Raw genomic sequence first — 18251 nt, 5'->3', positions numbered from 1 at the left:
GTGTGCCCTGCGACTGGCTGGCAACCAGTTCAGGGTGTCCCCTGCCCACTGCCCGGAGATGGCTGTGATGGGCTCCAGCACCCCTGCGACCCCACTGAGGATAAGCGGTGCAGATAATGGATGGATGGAGGTTTCTATATTGAGAATAACATTCAAACAATGACAGGAGGGGGAGGAATAATTAAATAAATGGGATCTGATCTTTGTCAAAATTACAAAGATGAAAGAAAATTACAAAATATGATAACTTTTTCATATTTTAATAAGGATGCCATGGAAACAATGACACAAGAGGGAGGAATAAGTAATGGGACTGTAATAGTCAACTTCTAATGGGATTTTTGCCTGCATGAAAACATTTCCACTAATAATGTTTGTTATTACTAGTCATTCCTCTCCTTATCTTTGTTTTTCTAAGCATTTCCCTTTTTTTCTTGCAGTGTGTAGAACTTCTTGCCACAAGAAATGCGAATCCAAGGTAAGAATCCCCAAGACCCGTCGGATGTCCCGAAGAGCATTTAAAGAACTTCCAAATGTGTGTGTTTGCGTTGGACACACTTGTGAAAATGTTCCAGTGTAGAAATAAAACACCTGGGGGCCTTGAGGGGCCCTTGAGGAGGCCTTGAGGAGCCATCGCTAACTTGATTGATGCCGTTCAAGGGAAGAACGAGGCCCGACACCTGCTTTACTTCGGAAAGTTACAGTAGCTGCGGTTTGCTTCCAATTAAAATAGTTGCGCTCCCTAAGTCCTCATTGGGACTTACAGGAAATGCCACGGCTGCATCGCTAGCACGCTAGCGTCGCTAAATACCATGTGGGGGGAAGAATGAAGGCGGTGACTAACAACACATATTTTGTAATAAACTTAGAGTCCCTAAACGTTTAGAAGTCTTACCAACAACCTCGTGAAACTGTCCTGCAGCTACAGAGACTTTCAAGGGTCACTTGACTTTAAGCGGTCGCCATTTTGGATTACAAGTGATATATTATATATATATATATATATATATATATATATATATATATATATATATATATATATATATATACCACAGCCATAGCCACCTAGTGGGAGGTGGCTAAAGTCATTTCTGACTCTTTTTGGGAGATGATTCAGAGGAGGGGATTCCCAGCCCCGTCGCTTAACCCAACTGAGGTGTTGGGGGTCATTAGGTGACCAATCCCCCCAATTCCAACCCTTAATGCAGAACGCCAAGCAGGGAGGCAACGGGTACCAATGTTTAAGTCTTAGGTATGACTCGGCCGAGGCTTGAACCACAACCTCCCAGTCTCGGGGCGGGCGCCATACCCCAAGGCCACCGAGCTGGTCACAAGTGATATAGGAAGAAGCAAATACAAATTCATCTGTGTACTTAATATGTACAGAAATAAATTACTTGTAAACATGATATACAAGTGCTCTCTTGGTCCCTTCACACAGCAATAGTCGAATTAGGATAATGGATCGCGTGTAGTTCATTTTAGGCAGTCCACAATGGCTCTGTTTAGTGTTGTGAACTGAAAAAAAAAGTGTTCTGCCGGTCCCTGCTCTCAGCAATAGTCAACCAGGAATAATGGATCACAACCACAACTGTGCATTTCATTTTAGGCTGCCCAGAATGCCATGTCTCTCGACAAAAGTGATTTCTGATGGTCCTCGCCTGCAGCAATATGGGATTGGGAATAATGGATTGCAGCCACACAAATGTAGTTCATTTTAGAGGGATAAACAGCAACAATAGAAAAATGCTGCCAGGCTCAAAAGGCCCAAACAAAAGTGCTTTCTGCCAGTCACAGGTTTCAGCAATATGTGATTGTGGATAATGGATCACGGCTGCAGTGCAGTTCATTTTAGGTGAAAATCACGCACATAGAAATCCATATTCAGTACACCCCAATTTACAACATCCCTGGTTTACGATGTTTTTACATTACGTTGTGGAATATGAGTGTTTTTCATGACTTTATCACAGCATTTTCCCCACAATACAACGTCAACAAAAAACCCTCAGAAAATATATGTACAGTAGGCTAATCTTCTAAGGGCATAACAATCCTCAAGAGTAGAACGTTTAAAATCAGTTTTCTGCATCCACTCACAAAATCCACCGAACCACTAAATGTCACGTCTTACACACAACATTTTATAATTTTGTATTCATATATATCAAAGATAAGTAGTACTTACTGTATACTATTTTTTTGGAATGTTTTTATGAGTGGTTAGTGCTAATTACCATAGGTTTCTTTCTTCCACTATACCGCATTTTCCACTTAATGGTGTATCTTGGGGGTTTGCTGTAATGAAATACAGCCCACGTACAGTAGTTGCTGACTTGAACACATTTCAGGTCTGGGACTTGTCCCGGTCTTAAGCTCCAAAGACCCCAAAGCGTACTCGTCTCTTTCGTGTATACAAAAGTGAAACATTCCATATGGAGGAAAATCCCAGCGGTATTTCCTTGTGCAAACATTTGAGAGGAACGTGTCATGGACTCCACGGGAAACAATTTGCTAACCAGATGACAAACAAGGGAGGGGACGCTTCCTCGCGATGCCAATCAGGGACCTTCTCGCTGCTTGTTAACTTTAGGAATCGGGAGGAAAAAAAGATCAGATTACACCAAAAATTAGAAATACATAATTTGTGTACCGAAAACCCTAGTTTATCACGGTTAATGGGGATCAGAACACTCAATGATATGCAAAAATCCCACATTTTTAACTTGTGCTCTGCTTCACAGCAATAGTGAACTGGGGATAATGGATCACGGCCGCATTAATGCTGCTCATTTAAACTGGAAGAAACGAGAAAAAAGAGCCCCTATGCATGGCACAAAATCTTTCTCTCAGCTCCTATTCCCAGCAATAGTCTACTGGAGATAATGGATCCAGGCCATAACAGGTGTTATTCATTTCAGGCAAAAGGAATGGGAAAAAAACGAGCACCCGCGCATGAGATAAGTTATCTTTCTCAGTCCCCGCATCGAGCAATAGTTGACTGACGATGGTGAATTGCAAAACAGTGCAGTTCATTTTAGGCAGGCCTCAATGGCATGGTTCAGCAGCCAAAACCAAAAAACAGCACTCTTTTGGCCAAAAATGGCATCCATGGGAGGGTGCCCAAGCAAAAACCACTGCTGTCACAAAATAACACATAGAGTTGTCTCATATTGTCAAAAAGCACCTTGATTATCGTCCAGACTTTTGGAGAAACATTCTGCGGACAGACGAGTCAAAAATTGAACCTTTTGGATGGTGTGCAGCCCGTTACATCTGCCGTTAAAATGGCACAGCGTTTGACAAAAAAACATGATGCCAACCGTAAAGCATGGTGGTGGCAACTATCGAGTCCCCACTCACCGCGTTATGCAATCGGGGATAATTGATCTCCGACACAGGAGTGCAGTTCACTTTTAGGTGAACATAAAGGCAAAAAAATAGTTAACAGGTGTGATAAAATGCACTCTGCTGGCCCCCACTCACAGCAGTATGTGATCGGTGATAATGTTTTGCAGAATATGACATAGATGCTATGTCACCTGTTTTCTTTTCATCTCAAACCTTCAATTTGGATTTACAGCTGTCACCTATGAGAATAGACCTCACATGCTTCATTATGAAAGATTGCATAAACTAATAAAACATATATTTATTTTATTAGAGAGTCTGGAACGGATGCAAGACCAGGTCACATTGCGTGTGAAAAAAATGCCGGTAACAAGTACGTGTTTATTTGCGAACAAACGTGAAAAATGTTTTTGGCGTGTCGGCGGAATTCCACGTGGCGGTGCGGGGAAAACAAAACACGGTTACCAGCTCCCAAACATACTAACTTGCCCGCCAATTTCGCTGATAAACCTTCTGACTTACATATAACTATTTTTTCCCGTTGTTTTCATTAAATCGGTTTAATTTTCAAGTATTTTTGGGGCTACTAGTTCAGGGTTCCCGTGGATCCTTGAAAAGTCTTAAAATGCATTTAATTAATTATTCTAAAAACATGGCCTTAATTGACATTAAAATGTCTTAAATCCAATTTTCGAATGTCTTAAAAATCCATCCATCCATCCATTATCTTCACCGCTTATTCTCAGTAAGGTCGCGGGGGTGCTGGAGCCCATCCCAGCCATCTCCGGGCAGTGGGCAGGGGACACCCTGAACTGGTCGCCAGCCAGTCGCAGGGCACACAGGGACAGACAATTTGCTCGCTCATTCACACCTAGGGACAATTTCGACCGGCCAATTAACCTGACATGCATATTTTTGGAATGTGAGAGGAAACCGGAGTGCCCGGAGGAGAGCAAGGGGAGAACAAGCAAACTCCGCACAGGAAGGTTGGTAGCTGGATTTGAACCCATGACCTCAGAACCGTGCCGCACACGCGCTAACCACCGCGCCGCCGTGCTGCCCTGTCTTAAGAATGTGAACACGTCATATACTTTATACTTGTTTGAACTCAAACGATTTAGTAAGAGTTATAAATTGTCTTTTTTAATAAATAGTGGCAACATTGCATGACTGCTATAATGGAACTATCAAAACGGTGATGTGGTTTCAGTCGGGTCTTTCCAACCAGACACATGTTTTAGGTCTACCAACAATACACATAGAAACTTCAGGCAGATATATTTACTTTGGACCATGGTAAAGTGTCAATTTAATGAGAAGTGGCTGTCCGACAAACCTTTTTAGCTAGGGCTAAAAGCTGTGCCAGGTCATTTGTAGAATGTATTGTGTGCAAGAAATATTTTTGTGTTTTATTTTGTTTGTTTCAATTGTGTTTTTTTTTTGTCGACTTGCTCTTAAATTTGATTTCAAAAGACATTACAAAAGTCTTCAAATATCTTGGAATTGAACTTGCCTTAGGCGGTAGGATCCTTGTGTTGCAGTTTTGTACAGTGGTATCTTCTGGACTTGCTTGAAATCAGTTAAAACACGTTGGAAAATGTGCCTTCTCCATGTTACTGAATTCTAAGTAGTGGTAGTTTGTGGTGGTGGCTGGCTGCCAAATTTGTCGTACCTCTTGCCGGGCTGCTATATGCTGCAGTGCCAGGCGTTGGATATGAAAAAATAAGAAATAAACCATCTGCAAGTGTTTGATTTTTTTAATATTTGGGCACTCAAAAAACGTGTCGTTAGAGTCGTATGGTGCGGAAAATACCGTAACGAGAGGCCAATCAAATATTGTATTCTATTTTCTAACATGAATATATTGTAAGATAGGGACACCGTAACCCAGGGCTTTACTACATTTCGTAAAGTGGGGCCGAGAAAACATCGTATTCCACATCGTATTTCATGTTGTAACAGCTTTATAGTTCTCCGTATCCTGTTTCAGATTTTTATGTTTCTGTGATGAGAACATTTTGAAATATTCATATCTTGAATCCCAAGAGTCAAAGCTTTCCAATGATGTGTGGCATGATGTATTTCAGTCACTGGTCATATTGTACAGACACCTATCTGTTTATAAACAGTCCGGCGACCCCGACGGCGGGGTTCGAAGAAGAATGCCTTTACGGGGGCCAAAAACACATAATATTTTACATTGTAATGCTAAAATATCGTAAAGTGGGTGATCCGTACGACGGGCCTTTACTGTAGAATTATATTCTAAATGTGTTTTATAATAATGATAATTACATTAGTTCTATTTATTTTATTTCAATGAAATTCATTTTCACCTACAGTGTTGGGGGTACAGTTAGTGCTGTCGCAGCAGAGTGTGCGCTAAATGACCGATGTATAGCACCTATTGTTCCCAGGCGATCTCCCATCCAAATACTAACCAGGTCTGATCCTGCCTAACTTGCAGAGATTGGGTGTTCTCAGGGTGGTATGGCCGTAAACAGGTGCTGATATTGTATAATGGGGAGAATGCTAAAATGAGGGGCCCCAAATTTGTTTTATTCCACATTATATTTTCAAAATATCGGAAGCTAATGACATTTTAACCTGGGGTCTACTGTGTTTTTATTTCTATTTGTGTTAAACAATCGGAATAACTGCAGTATTAGGATCCTAATCCGACTATTCTCTGCCTGTAAAGGTCTTCACTGTTCTGTACTTCAAATTCTGGTTTCAATTCATCCTCATTCGGCAAAAACCAACCAAATTCTTCACGGACACATGCAAGAAAAGAGAAAGTCAGGAAACCGAGCCGTTTTTTCCTTTTTTTCAGATAGGGGAAAGGAGGAGTTATATTTAACCGGTAACTCGAGACCTTGATAAGACGGACAGGATGAAGAATGGACTTTTCTTTCCCTCCTCCCTCTTTCCCAAGTCCAAATCCCGGCCTGGGAAATTCACTTAGAGTCTCTCTCTCTCTCTTTTTCTCGCCACTTTTCGTGACTCCAATGAGGGGAGGAGAAAAAAACTTGCTGCAAGAAAAAAAACTGTAACTCAGAGCGCCAGACTTTCTTGTCCGGCGAGTGCTGCCGTGTTTCCAGCTGCGGGATGTTCGGACTCGCAAACACTCCGGCGGCAGTTCTGCAGACTTTTTGGGACTTCTTGTGGAATGGCGAGGGGGAAAAGGACTGAGAGCAAGACCTACCGGCTCTGAGCTTCAAAACCGACAACCCTGCCTGGATTCTTGGATGCACTCAAGCTTTTCTAGGCTGTAAAACTGGGAAAAAACATCTGGAGCAAGTCTGTAAAACCTGAAGACTGGCGAGAATTGACACAAAACAGCCAGAGTGAGCCTGCAGAACCTGAAAACTGGCAAGAACTAGGCAATACTATCGGGACGACGTCTGTAGAACCTGAAAACTGGTGAGAGCAGAGGGAAACCATTCAGACTGAAACCGTAGAACCTGAATACTAATGAAAACTGACAAAATACATCCGGAGCAAGTGTGTCGAGTATGAAAACTGGCTAGAATTGAGAAAAAATATCCGGAGCAAGTCTGTAGAACCAGAAACTGATGTCAAGATCTAAACTGGGACAGTAGAACCTGAGAACTGGTGAAAACAGAGGAAGACCATCTAGACTGAGACAATAAACCTAAAAACTGATGGGAACTGACAACATCTGGAGAAAGTCTGTAGAACCTGAAAACTGGCTATAACTGAGGGAAAGATTATAGACCGAGACTGTAGAACCTGGAAACAGGTTAGAGCTGACGAAAACCATTCGTAAGTACTCTGTAGAACCTGAAAACTGTCGAGAACAGAAGATAACCATCCAGACTGAGACCATAAAACCTAAAAACTGAAAAAAATTGAGGTAAACCATCGGAGTAAGTCTGAAGAACCTGAAAACTGGCGAGAACAAAAGATAACAATCCAAGCTGAGACAGTAGAACCTGAAAACTGAGGAAAACAGAGGAAGACCTTCTAGACTGAGACCGTAGAACCTGAATACTGGTGAAACCTGAGGAAAACCATCCACACCAAGACCATATAACCTGACTGAGGAAACCCATCTGGGGCTAGTCCGTAAAACATAAAAACTGGGAAAGTTAAAGTGAGCAGGATGGCCACTGCATTGTTCCAAGTAAGTAGTACTTTTTTGGAGTAGTGCAAATGAGAAACGTGCTGGTCCAATTGGCTTCCGTTATGTTTCTTGTTTGGTATCGCCGTTGTGTGTGGTCCGATCTTGCTGCTGCGTGTTCGCTGCCTTCACTCACAGCTGGGGAGGGGCTTGGAGAAACACCCTGCTGTAACACACCACAGCTCATATCTAATAAGCAGAAGATAAAAAAACTGTATCCTGTTGGCAGGAAATTTTGCTTGCTTTTATGGAGGTTTTTCTTCCAAGTTTTAAAACACATTAACTTGTTTTTCAGGTAAAACAAACTGTATACTTAAGATGATAACACATATCTTAACCCATCTGCAGACAATATTGCTTATTTCTTTCTAGTTTCAATACTTTTGAACTTGTTTATCCGGGAAAATCCATTTTTTTTTAATAAGAAAGAAATGTCCAGCAGGAGGTTGATTTGATTTTGTGTTTCTAACCTGGGGAGAATAGATTTTTAAAGATAAGCAAAATAACATACCGTCTGCTAGATATAATACATTTTCTTTTTTTCAAGGTATATTGTGGTAATATTTGACCACTAGATAGCACTGTATTCTCTCATGTGAATGAAAACCAGTGCAGAGAGATTCCAGACCAACAAGGCCACTCCTACTAGGTATGGTCCATTACGTATAAGAAATACAAATTTCCCCACCCATGAATACCATGATTGGTATTGATTTTGATTGTTCATGTACTTTTGCCTAGCATTCAAATCAATTTTTAACTGAAGAAGGGTTTTTTTGTGCCACTTGGAGGCACTAAATATTACACACAGTCCCTTTAAGGATTTTGATAATGATACATAATTATTGTTGAAATAATACTCTTATGGATAATTAATTTTCATGAACTGGAACCCTATCTATCTATCTATCTATCTATCTATCTATCTGGAGGAGACCGGACCAAAACGGAGGCAGGAGGCAGGAAGGGAGAACTCACTTGCGTTAACGATCCGTACTTTTATTTAGCAAAATAAAAGTCGTCCAACACTCATGGGACAAAACGAAACAAGGCAAACAGACAAACAGGAACTAAGACCAGGGAATACTCACAAAACAAGTTTTAACTCAAAACGTGCAAACACAGGTTTCTTCCGACTCAAACAAAACAGGACAGAGCAAAACAGAACGGAAAATGTAAACAGAAAATGTAATGAGCCAGCACCCGCAAAACCCAAAAGTAGCGGACGCGCAAATTAGGCGATCTGGTTCAGCTGGTGCCCAGGGGGCGGGGCCAGCCGGGTGCCACGGCGACCATGCTGGACACTATCTATCTATCTATCTATCTATCTATCTATCTATCTATCTAGCTAGCTATCTAAAATAAATAGCGTAACACAATTAATTCGTTTAGTTGTGCAAATTACATGCACAGTTTCCCTTATCTGTAATAGTTTGATGCTGCAAAGTACTGTTGGATTTTCAGTCCAGAGACAAATAATAGACGTTAATTCGGCTCACTAAAAAAGCCTCTGTATATTGGTTGATTTTTTTCCAAGACATAGACATTTTATTTTCTGCCCCATGACAAAAATAACACAGTTGTATTAATCCATACATGTGTATATCAGGGATTAACACCTTTTAGGTGTATCAATACGAAGCTAAAATGTGAAAAACAAATGCTAAAAATATTTTTATAGAAGCCGGATTCGTTTTTTTTTAAGTTCTCCACTCTTATTTTGTTCACCAATAAATATTGCTAAATTTTACACACACACACACACACACACACACACACACACACACACACACACACACACACACACACACACACACACTGATCAATTTTTTTGCATTACTTTTTGTTTTGTTTTTCTTAATATCACGTTATATTTTAGGTGCAAGATTATTTGTTGATTATTTGTTTACCTTTATATTTTACATTATTTAATCGTGCTTTTTTACATTATTTAATGGTATAAAGTGAAGAAAAGGTTGGTAAAAGCTGTAGTGGAAGCAGCGAAAAGGAAAGCAAATGATGAATGGTGTCAAGTGTGAAGCACATTGTAAAGTGTTTTGAGAGGTCTTCATTGACTTGAAAAGCGCTATATAAATGCAGACCATTTACCATTTACCATGATGTCCCAAACAACTGTGGTACTTGTAGTCCACAATGCTCTATGCAAACTTATTCTTTCAAAAACCTGTATTTGTTTGTTTGTAATAGTTGATTTTTTTTTCAGGGGACAATTCCTTTATTGCCCCCTCGGCAAAAATACCGCAGTTGTATCCAACCATATACGGTGTATCCATCCATAGTAAAGTCCATGCTTCTAGCAAGCCACGTACGAGCTCAACTTGTAAACAGATGGGAGGCACTAGTGGAGCTCAATTTAGGAGCAAACAAGCACAATACTTAGTTGAATTTAGTGAGTGATACAAATGCAATCATCCTTTCATCATCATCAGATCTATTGTATACATCATGTATACGGGGGTTATTCATTTTGTTAACACTTCATCGGGATTGCTCCCGGGAAACGGAAGGCGGTTCTCTGATGGTTTTGAGTAAAGGCGCTTGTAAGGTGATGCAGAAATCCCATGATATATGCACCGAGGATTTGAAAGTCTGCCCTGCAACGGGCTGGCAACCAGTTCAGGGTGTCCCCTGCCCACTGCCCGAAGATAGCTGGGATGGGCTCCAGCACTCTTGCGACCCTACTGAGGAAATAAGCGGTGTAGATAATGGATGCGAAAGTCGAACAACAAAATAGCAAAAGGAATTATCAAGACTTCCAACAAAATATTAGACAACATTTAGTTTCCTAAAGGGACAATGTGCCATCCTAGTCTTCAATTATTTATTAAAAAAAAGACCAAGAATTGAATTGAATTTTTTGTGTTCAATGATATTGGACATGGCACTCCAGGGTATAAATATGTAATAAAAACGTTAAAGATAAAAATAAGATTAGGGAAAATCATTTACAGTGTAGTGCTTCGATCCGGCCCAAGTCATAATAATAGTGCAATGAACAAAATAGTGCATCGTAACAATTGTGCAATAAAAAGTAGTGCAATAACATTTCACAGCACCCAAAAAAAAAAAAAAAAAAATCACAAATACATTGTAAGAATTATTTTTGCGCGCTTGTTTAGGGTGGTGATCGCCCTGGGGAGTTCAGGGTAAGAAGAGTCCTTTAAAATGTTGACGGCTCTGCTGCGGTTTTCAAGCCAGGAATGTACCTCTTGATTTACATAACATGTGAAGAAGTATCATATAAACGCGCATTTTTTTTAATTACTCTTGTTTGCCTGTATTTGACAGAGCATGAGCCTGGCCAAGCTGACATAGTTGTCGGCCATTTTGATCCTAAAACATGGCAACAAAAAAGAGAAGAAAAATGGTGCAGTTTAGTCACATTCTTGTTTGGGCTTTTTAGCACTCGTTTACATGACACAGTTCAGCCAAATCAGGTTAGCATATCGTACAAACTGTCCCTGTAAGTCTAGATTTTGTCCTAATATTTGCTTGTCGTACAAATCTTTTGATTTAAGAATACTTCACGTAACATTTTGATTTTCGAAATTGTAGTCAGTCTGAATTGGAGGTGGAAACTTGGGCCTGGGCCTGAACCCAGCCCGAACTCGACCCGAATTTTGCACTTCATATGTCAATCGTTAAGCCGGCTTCCCTCTCACAATCTGACTTACTTTTACTCAAGTAATTATTTAGATGACTTATTTGACCTTCTACCTGACAAATATTTTTCTACAGTAAAAGTATTTGAATAATTGAATGAAAACTTTTTTTGAACATCAAAATAAAAACAGAACAAAAACAATAACTCAACAACAAAATAATGTTACATAATATGTTCGAAAAGGGGTAGTAAGAAGCAAATGCCTATATTCCCTACCCCTTCATCTTCCCCACCAAATATACCAATGATATAACCACAATTGTAATGATATTAATGATAACAGTTCTAAGAATACCAGCAATAACACAAAGTTAACTAGATGCACTATTTCTAATCTCCTGCACCACTCATACCCCATCCTCATCATCTCTGTATTCCGCAAGAATGTTCCTTTGTATCTAAACCTGAACAAGTCAATAGTTGGACACCGTTTGATCTCGTCTTGCAAACCGTTCCAAAGCTTGACTCCACACACAGACACACACATACTTTTCCTGCTGGTTCTCACCTTTGGGATTATGAATTCACTACAGCCCCTTAAGTTATAATTTCCCTCTTTCCGAATGAATAATTTATGGATGTTTTCTGGAACTATGTTTTTGTTGACTTTAAATAGCAGTTATGCAGTGAAAAATTTTACTAAATCATCTAATTTTGATCATTTGGACTGCAGGAATAAAATATTAGCATGGTCTCGATATCCTACCCTGTGTATGGTTCTAATTGCACGTTTTTGGAGGATAAAAAGGGGCTGTAGTGAACTTTTTTAATTATTGCCCCAGACGTCTGCACAGTATGTTAAGTATGGCAGAACTAGAGAACAATATAATAAATACAATGCATTATAGTTTAAAATGAATTTGGCTTCATTAACTATTGAAAGATACTTTAGTTTGTATGTGTCTGATGTGTGTTTTTTAGCCTAATTTATTGTCTATTATGACCCCTAAAAACTCAATTTCTGATGCAGCGTCGATTGCAGCACCATCCATTTTTACTTCTAAATCGTCTTTGCCTTCCGATTACCAAAGAATATTACTTTGGTTTTATTTCAATTTAAAGATAATTTATTTATATCCATCCATACTTTTAGGTTAATTAATTCACGATGAATACAGGTTACCAGATCAATATAGTTATCAATTGAATAGAAAATGTTAGTGTCGTCTGCAAATATTACTATTTTCAATAGTTTTGAAACATTAAAAATATCGTTAATATCAACTTGAGTAACACACTACGGCGTCGCAGTTATATTATTCAGATAACTCTGTCATAAAGAACATACTTACCAAACTATCAGTTTAACTCCATATCACTAAATCCAAAGAAATTTCCATCCCTGGTGTCACGGTAGAATATGCGTCACTTCCTCTTTCCACCTCCTAGTCCCTTACGTCAGACCTCATTTCCGTTTCTCTCCAATAGCTAATTTGCAGCTTGTAATCTGCAGAATCTGATTTCATTTGTGTGCTATTTCGTTTTATTTCGCTGCACCTTGCTGAAATGAACGGCGCTGTACTTCGAAGTGCACACTTGATTTGAGGGACTCGGCCTGAGGTAGACCTAAAGCTGCGTCCTTCAGCCGAAACGCGCACTATGGTGCTGTGCGAAGCTGAAGTAGACCCGAAGTAAAGCTTCGGTCCCTGAAATAATGTCAATCAGGCGGTTTCGGGCTTATAAACCCGCAGGTCGGGTCGGGCTGGATTTTAGGCCCGATCTTACCTCTATTCTGAATGCTAGTTTTATTTTGTTGTTATTAGCATAGTGAGCGTGTACTTCTCCCTCCCTGAAGTAAAGGACGAGAGGGCAAGAGAGAGGCCGTCTTACATGCTTTCCCATGTCCTCCATGCTCGTATGCACAGCAGCAGCTGGCCGCGATGACATCACACGGAAAAATGTTTTCACTGGCTCGCGTCTTCCAAACGGAAGATGTTTAAAAAGCTCCTTTGCTTTTTGATGAGGCTTGCAATGAGCCAAATTTCCACTGCTGAGCTAACATGTTTCTTTGTATAGCGTTGAAAACTCCAACAAGTTCAGCTGGGAACATTGTGGAATGAAAACATGGAATGAGAGACCCACTCATAAGCGTCTTCACAAGGAGCCACTGTCTGGTGGATGGCAACCCTCCTTCAGATCTAGCAGTACCGTATTCCCTTGCCATTTCACCCTTTATTTTCCTACTCCCAGTGCATTTCCGTTTTTTTTCTCTGAATACAGTACTTTGCAAAAGTATTGTCCCACAAAAACATTTTGACATATTGCCATATTTCAGGCCTCAAACTTTTTGACAAAAAACTCAAAATCTCATCTCATTAGGCGTACCGCTTATCCTCATTAGGGTCGAGATGAGATGAGATGGAAAACTCAAAATATTTTTTTATAATTAGGAACATGTGAGACAAAATCGTGGAAAGAAACCATTTAATATTGTGTTTACAGATACAAATTTAAAAGTTGGCGTTGCTAAATATTGCTTATACTATGTACAACCTAATTTCGCTGTAATCACAGCCACAAGTCTTCTTAGGTATGTTTCTATATGTTTTCACACATCTTTAAACAGAAATATTGCCCATTCTTCCTGGTAAAACAGCTGAAATTCCTTGGTAATCGTTTTCGCACGGCATTATTCATATTTTTCCACAAAGGCTCTACAAGATTGAGGTCTGGACTTTGGCTTGGCCAGGAAAACACCTTCATAATATTAGTATTAATTCCATTGTAGATTTTGCTTGATGTTGGAAGGTGAACATGCGCCCCATTCTCAGTTCTCCTGCAGACTCTTTTTGCCAGAATGGCCCTGTATTTGCCTGCATCGATCTTCCCATCAACTCTTCCCAGTCCCTGCTAAAGAAAAGCTACCCCAGAGCATGATGTTGCCGCCACCATGTTTGACAGTTGGGATGGTGTTTTTTGTCTAAGATGATTGGTTACTCTTACGCCAACCGTTACACTTTGCATTCATCCCAAAATGTTTAATTTTGGTCTAATCTGATCAAGGCACCTTTTTCCACATGTCATTTGTGTCTCCCATGTGGCTTCATGGGCCTTTTTATGGTATTCTTTCAGGAAGGGCTTTGTTCTTGCCACTCTTCCATAAAGGGCAGATTTATGCAGAGTGCGACTTCTAGTTGTCATATGCACAGATTGGTCCACTTCAGCTGTGTATGCCTGTAGGTCATCCAATGTAATCATGGGTCTCTTGATTGCTTCTCTAATTCATTTTCTCTTTATTTGCACCCAAAGTTTAGAGGTTCAGTGAGGTTTTGTTAGATTTGTAGTGTTTTTATGCTCCCTTCATTTTGATTTTATTGCTCCCAGTGTGCTCTGGGAGATTTGTAAATGTTGTGAAATCTTCTTGTTCCGCATTCCTACCTTGAACTATTTTCGCTAGGCAATGTAGTCTCTGCAGATAAATACGAACTTTCTGGAATCACGGTGACATCTTAGGAGCGCAGGTACACTTAAACCAATCAGAGAACTGCCTTCTGTTTCCTGAGCAATCAAATTCAATTGTTTAGATTCTGGGTCTCAAACTTGCAGCCCATGGGCCATTTGCGGCTCGCAAGATAATAGTTTGTGACTGTCGTCTAAATGTGAAATGAATGTTAGTGCGCCCGCGCTAGTTTGATATGGATGCTACGGTCTTCCTAATTAGTTATGTCGAGCTCAAAATGAACAAGCTAAGGTTTTCAGATCGGTGTACATCTGCCCCGTAATGTGATTGGCTAGCTACCTCCTGGTTTGACTCATGGAAGTGACTTTGAGTTTAAAATATACTCGTAATTTTTTGCAATTTAATCGCTAAATATTTTACCTAAATAAATACACAGAACGAGGGGCTTCCGAGGTGTTGGAGGAGATTGTCATCGTTGTTGAAATGAAGTTTAAAGGACAGTAGATGGACATTGCACATAACTTTGTGTGAGTTTCTGCCTTTGAGACAAGTTTGTTAGTTTGATTTTCCACCAACATATTTAGATTTTTAAGTCTTTATTATTTGCTGCATTCTTTTCTTTATTACATTACAAATGTATTTTGTATGTTTTTTTCTTTTTCCTTTTTCTAGATCTTATTTTGAGTAAAAAAGATCGTTGATAACATCCATCCAAAAATTCAATTTTACAATATCAAAGTATTTAGTGGTGGTTACAAACTAGTTGAAGGTTATAAACGTATTTTGTTTTTTTGTGTGGGTTATACCACGAAAGCCAGATTATTTAGTGGGTCCGACCAGCCCATTTATCAGTACGGCATTTAGTTATTTTTGAGGCTTAGTTTATGTGAAATATAAATCAACAGCATTCTGACAGGAATCGTTTTTAAGGCCAGGTGCTTTGGCCCGCCTTTTGGATTTTACTCTTTCACTAAGCAAAGAGAGCCGTCGCTGATCTAGCAGTAAAGACAACTCACTATCACGATATGCCAAGTTAACTCTTGCTATACTGCTCATTCTTTTGGTTGTACTGTAGTCCCTTGTTGGGCACAATTAATAGGGACCAGTATCCCCCAAGATGTGCGAAAATCCCCAAAATAGCCTCCCCCTAATTATAACATGCGTCTGCCGCCGCCCGCTCGCACCAGTAGGTGACTGGGGATAACGGATCGCGGTCGCACAGGGGCTGTTCATTTTAGGCGGAAACAACAGAAAAAAAAACCCCGCCACACTCTACACAAATTATCGGCCTTTGCTCTCAACTATAGTCAACTGGGGATAAGGAATCGTTAATAAAAACAGTGCAGTTCATTTTAGGTGGCCATAACAACACTTTTCAGCGGCCCGAACTGAAAAAAAAAAGCACTTTGCAGGGCCTGCTTTCAGCAAAAGACCAGAGATAATTGACCACGGCCACAACTGTGCATTGTATTTTAGTCGGCCCTGAACGGCGTTTTTGGTGGAATTACACGAACGGCAAAAAAAGAGTTGCCAGGCCAGACAAATATGTGCTCTGCTGGTCCTAGTTTATAGAAATATGCAAACCAGGGATAATGGATCATGGCTGTACAGGTGTATTTTTACTTTTGGATCGACAGAATGGGAAAAAAAGAGCCACGGTCCCCGCCTGCTGCAATATGCGTTTAGCGATAATAAATTGCGGTCACACAGGTGCTGTTCACTTAGTTTTTGATAGAACGGCAAAAAAAGAGCTGCGAGAGCTGACAAACATGCCCTGCGGATATGTTTCAACCTGTAGTGCACTGAGGCTGAAAATGTGAAGTAGTGAGGGATTACAGTTGTACACCATTGAATTTCTAAAGTTGGTAGGTTCTAGACCTGGACCTGGTCATAAGAACTAAGGAAAGGTAAAGGGACTTTATTGTTAGCATTTAAGACAATAAGTGAATCTTTGAGATGGAAAGCGGTAATTTACACTAAGATCCGATTGGGTCCTTTGTCTGCAGGAAACGAGGCCCGGCTTAATGTCGTTAACAAGAGCATGTGGGGAATGTGACGACACAATTAGCTTCTTTGACATGACAGCGCTTTTGAATAATGGCCACGTGCCTTCTTCCCACGCCAAGGACAAAGGAACTGTCACATATGCATGTTTGGCATTGTGTGGAGGCAGATTCTGGAAGAGACGCCCTGGCGACTCCTGGAAATTGACTTTTGATACCATGCTGGGCAGCGTGGGATAAGAAATGTGTTGATCTTTTTTCAATTGTATCAGATGTAAGAAAGACTTGATCTAAATGTAACGAAATTGCAACGAATTTAACAGAACCAGTTCTGGACGATCTCAAGTGCTCTCCAACAAACAAGGTCTTTTTGTGGTCCATCCATGTTGACGCAACAGTTTTTTCCAGGAGTTGGCCATTAGATGGCTTTCAATCTGCTTCCATTCGAAGCGGAAACACTGACTGAAATTTGTCGAGACTTTAAAATCTCTCGAACCCGTCCTGGAAGCTCTTAATCCAATAAGTCTCCTGCAGGAATATTTTTAGGGTCCATCCATGTGGATGCAACAAGGAGTTGGACGCTTCCACTTAAAGCGAGAAAACGCGAGTTGGTCAAAACTTTTAAAGTTCTAGAACCATTCTTGGAATCCTATAAACTAATCAGTCTACAACAGGAATGCTTTAAAGAGGTCCTTCCATGTTGATGCAACTGACCAGGAGTTGGACACAAGGGGGCCTTCTATTCAGAGCAGAAAATTAGCTGGTTTTAACCAATACTTCAAAACAAACCAGAATCTACTTAAATAATTCTGGTGAACCTCAAGAACCACCAGTCTCCAACAGACAATATCTTTATGAGATCAATTCATGTTGGTACAACTGTCCAGAAGCTGGACACTACAAGGCCTTAAATCTGCTTCCATTTGAAACCTGACACAAGTTAGTCAAGACTTTAAAATCTCTCAAACCAGTCCTGGAATATCAAGCACAGTCTGTCCCCGAAATGCATGGTCTTTATTGAGTCCATCCATCAAGTTTGTTTCAGGAATTGGGCACCGAAGGACATCCTTCTGAAATGACAAAACTCAAATTTGTTTTGACTTCAAAACTACAAATCTCCAAAACCAGCCCTGAAAGCTCCAAATCAGCATAAGTTTTGGTGCAAGTTTGTTCCAGGAGATGGACGCTTGAGGGCCTTCAATTTTGCTTTTATTCAAAGCGTGAAAACTGACTCGAGTTTGTCAAAACTTAGTATTTGGAAGCTCTCAAGAACCATCAGTCTCCAACAGTTGACATGGTATTTACAACATCCATCCAGTTTTTTCCAGGAGTTTACCACAAGAGGACCTTCTCTACGAAGCAAGAAAACCTGATTCTTATTTCACAAGACTATAAAAACCAACCCAAATTTTCAGAACCAGTCCTCTCAAGCAGCACCGGTCTCCAAAAAGACAATTGGTCGTAGTGGTCCATTCGTGTTGGTGAAACAGTTCCTCTCTAGGAATTAGGCATTAGTGGCCCTTCAAACTTGTGTTCTCCAAGCCTTCAAAACCAAGTCAAGTCATGTTTATTTGTAAAGCCCTTGATCTCAAAGGGTCACTATTATGACACCATTTCTTGATCTAAAACCGACATGAGGGCAAGGAAAAACTCAAACTACAACATGAG

The 18251-nt window shown here is 40.2% G+C and overlaps 1 protein-coding gene across 1 annotated transcript in view; it reads left to right on the top strand.

The window, feature by feature from the left end:
* Positions 1 to 6369: 6369 nt before the first annotated feature.
* Positions 6370 to 18251, top strand: part of tns1b (tensin 1b) — a 100232-nt gene continuing 88350 nt past the window's right edge. Inside the window, exon 1 of the mRNA XM_088353585.1 lies at positions 6370 to 7498. Coding sequence (XP_088209711.1) covers positions 7478 to 7498 — 21 coding nt within the window. The 5' untranslated portion in view covers positions 6370 to 7477. The remainder of the gene's footprint in view (positions 7499 to 18251) is intronic.

This window comes from Urocampus carinirostris, chromosome 14, assembly GCF_059441175.1.
Source record: "Urocampus carinirostris isolate Australia breed hairy pipefish chromosome 14, RoL_Ucar_1.0, whole genome shotgun sequence".
Taxonomy (NCBI): Eukaryota; Metazoa; Chordata; class Actinopteri; order Syngnathiformes; family Syngnathidae; genus Urocampus; species Urocampus carinirostris.
Note: the sequence above shows the minus strand (reverse complement) of the source record. Positions and strands in the feature narration are given on the sequence as shown.